This window comes from Pyrus communis, chromosome 14 (assembly GCF_041283825.1).
Source record: "Pyrus communis isolate YQ-2024b chromosome 14, ASM4128382v1, whole genome shotgun sequence".
NCBI lineage: Eukaryota > Viridiplantae > Streptophyta > Magnoliopsida > Rosales > Rosaceae > Pyrus > Pyrus communis.
This window is the reverse complement of record NC_142578.1, coordinates 11774397-11777713: the sequence shown is the minus strand read 5'-3', so window position 1 is coordinate 11777713 and position 3317 is coordinate 11774397. Positions and strand designations below refer to the sequence as shown.

Genomic DNA, 3317 nt, shown 5'->3' with positions numbered 1-3317 from the left:
TTCCAAAAATTAACTATCATCCTTTTAAGGTTTTAAATTGTTTCACATAATCCCTTCTGTTAATTTCCCGACAGAAAATTACTTGACCCATTGAACAAGATTCCTAAGGCCATCCCTAAAAACAAACATAGAATACAACTTACAATCATGATGTTCGCATAATGTTCATGGAATTACCATTCAAAACCCCATCCAAAAAAATCATAGCTTTGTGAAGACTAGTTAGCTTTGCCACAAGTGCAGTCCTGAAGCATCGAACGGACGAGGCATCATTCCCACTCAATTGTTGATGGGGGCTTTGACGTAATGTCTTGAACCACTCTGTTTACACCCCGAACACTATTGCAAATCTTTCGGGACACATCATCAAGGAACTTATGTTCAAAATAGTACCTGAAATTTTCAAATTCGTGTTCATACATCAGGGAACTTATGACCATCGACAAGTGCTGTTAGCACACCTAATGACTTAGAGAATATACACAACAAACGTAAAGGTAGGAAATGATAAATAACACGATATGTGGCACAATTGAGGGCATACCAGTCAGCTGTCATCCCATCTTGACTTGTTACAGCTCTGAGGGCAACAACGTGAGAATGTGTTCTTTGATCGCCCTGAACCCCAACGGATCTTACAGGCAAAAAGACCGCAAATGCTTGCCAGATTGTATCGTACAACCCAGCATCTTTGATTGATTGTATGAATATCTCATCAACCTGAAAAGAAGTAAACAAAGAAAAATGTGACCAACAAATATTAGAAAACCAAAGTAGTCAAGCATTTAACTCCATGACAAGCAAATATACCAGGCGGAGGATATCCAATGCATTGCCTTGTGTTACATCACCCAAGACTCGTACTGCAAGGCCAGGGCCAGGAAATGGATGGCGCTTGAGAAATCCCCGAGGAACATCTAAGATCCTCCCTAATTCGCGAACCTTTATATGTCAGGGAAAGAAAGACAACAAAATCAATAATTGTGCACCAAAGGAAGATTAATGCATGGCATATGCTAAATAGTAGGAGGGTGGAAGCTACCTCATCCTTGAATAGAAGTTTAAGAGGCTCAATGAGCTTCAGTTTCATGTCTTTGGGAAGCCCTCCAACGTTGTGATGGCTCTTGATGGTGTGAGAGTGGGTCCTTCCACTTCCAGGTGGTGGGCAAGATTCAATCACATCTGGATACAGGGTCCCTTGGACCAAGTAAGTAGGTTTCCTCCCTAATTTTTGCTCCAAATCATGTGCAAAAGCATCAAAAATGCAAATGAACTCCCTTCCAATTATTTTCCTTTTTGTCTCAGGATCAACAACACCTTTAAGCTTACTAAGAAATTGTTCTGTGGCATCCACACAAGTAACAGGCAAATGAAGATCTTTTTCAAAGGTTTCCATCACACGTTCTCTCTCCTTAAATCTACACAAAGAACAAAGTTTAATAAGGGAAGCACAGAATATACAATTTAATGTCTACAGAAAATGCAAAGTGTTAACCTGTCCATGTGGTTAAACTGCTTCTGCTCTCACCTTAATAAACCATTGTCAACGAAGATACAATGAAGCCTGTCACCAATTGCCTTATGAACAAGAGTTGCGGCAACTGTGGAATCGACACCTCCTGATAACGCACATATGACATGATCTTCAGCCCCTACTGTGCTTTTAATCACTTTTATTTCTTCATCCAATACATTTTCCATACTCCATCCTGCACTGACTTTACAAATATCAAATAAAAAGTATCGAAGCGTCTCCATCCCTTCTGGCGAATGAGTCACCTACACAGGATTTTCAAATCTCATTTAATGAAGCAATTTTAAATGCCAATAACATTTTGAAATTTCAACCGATAATACTCAACATTTCAAATGCTAGTACAAACAAGAAGGACAATAGGCATCCTAGAGCAATTCCTCTAACATTTTACATCACTTTTTTTTACCACAAGACGACTAAGTTCCAAACAAAAACCAAGACTCCTAAAATACAAATATTCTCTAGAAATTTAAATGAGTTGCACACAATTATTATTATAAATAAAAACAATGAAACATTACAGCAGAGTCAGAACACGTGAAAAAATATAGCATTAACATTTAATGATGAAAGTTATTTTTATGCTACACCAAGATAAACATAGCCGTTCGACAATCATTAAACATCAACACCCAATTCGATAACATACTTCAAACCAATAACACTCCGAAGAAACCCAGCTGATCCACAGAATTTAAATAATTTAAGAACACTTAACTTAATGTACCAAAACTGAAAAAGTTGTTTTCTTCACTTCATACCAAATGATGACTTCCACTGAAAGGATGCAATCAAATAATAACATAACCATGCCAACAGCAAACACCAAACTTCCTAAAACTGATAATCCTCGGAAAAACATAAACTGATCGACATAAATTTTCATAATTTACATAATCTAAGAACACTAAATTTAATGTACCAACAACAGAAGAAGTTTAATTTCTTAATACCAAATGATGACTAACACCAAAATGATTCAATCAAATAACCATGCCAGCATCAAAAACCAAATTTCCCAAAGCAAACAATCCAAAAACCAACTAAACCAAAAATTCAAACCAAGCCTAATTACCTCCGGGTGGTACTGCAACCCATAGAACCTCCTGGCCGGACTCTCAATTGCAGCCACCGATCCCTGCTGGCTTCGCGCCACGACCTCAAACCCTTCCGGCAGTTTCGCCACCTCATCACCGTGGCTCATCCAAACCAACTGCTTATCCCCAACCTTCTTGGACCCGAAAATCCCGGTGTTTCTCTCCACCTCAACCTCCATCCTTCCATACTCCTGCTTCTCCCCAACCTTAACCACTCCACCGAGCCTCTGCACAATCAACTGAAGCCCGTAGCAGACGCCGAGCACGAACACGCCGTTGGCCTGGGCCCACTCGGTGAATCCGGCCGGGAAGCTGGGGGAGTCCGGGGTGTGGACGGAGTGGGGCCCGCCGGAGAGGATTACGACGCGGGGGTTGAGGTCGGTGATGGATTTGAGAGGGCTTGTGCCGGAGATGCAGAGGGAGAAAACGGAGAGGGATCGAATCCGGCGGGTGATGAGGTGGGTGTATTGGGAGCCGTAGTCGAGAATCAGGACCAGCTCCGTTTTCACGGCGTTTGGGTCCATAGACTTGGTGGCGCTGGGCGAGAGGTGGCTAGGGTTTATGCGGAGGTGTGGGTTTTTGAGGTTTGAGTGTGAGTGGCTGTGCGTTAGGTTGGAGGGTAGGGTACTAGGGTTTAAGGAAATCGACCAAAAATGGGATATTTGGGTTTTTGGAATGTTTGG

At 41.4% G+C, this 3317-nt stretch overlaps 1 protein-coding gene across 1 annotated transcript; it reads right to left on the bottom strand.

The window, feature by feature from the left end:
- Positions 1-3317, bottom strand: LOC137713088 (uncharacterized). The gene is made up of 6 exons (XM_068452341.2): positions 2613-3317; positions 1529-1779; positions 1043-1418; positions 811-942; positions 545-720; positions 1-393 (listed from the first exon to the last, which is right to left on the bottom strand). The coding sequence occupies exons 1-6, from the start codon at positions 3156-3158 to the stop codon at positions 270-272; spliced, it is 1605 nt and encodes a 534-aa protein (XP_068308442.2). The 5' UTR covers positions 3159-3317; the 3' UTR covers positions 1-269.

Bases quoted from the DNA above. Each gene is read 5' to 3' on its own strand.
- LOC137713088 (XM_068452341.2), bottom strand. From the start codon at position 3,158: ATGGACCCAAACGCCGTGAAAACGGAGCTGGTCCTGATTCTCGACTAC. The intron at 1,419-1,528 runs GTGAGAGCAGAA...TTCTTTGTGTAG, and splicing joins GTTGACAATGGTTTATTAAG to ATTTAAGGAGAGAGAACGTG. The intron at 394-544 runs GTATGCCCTCAA...TGAAAATTTCAG, and splicing joins GATGGGATGACAGCTGACTG to GTACTATTTTGAACATAAGT.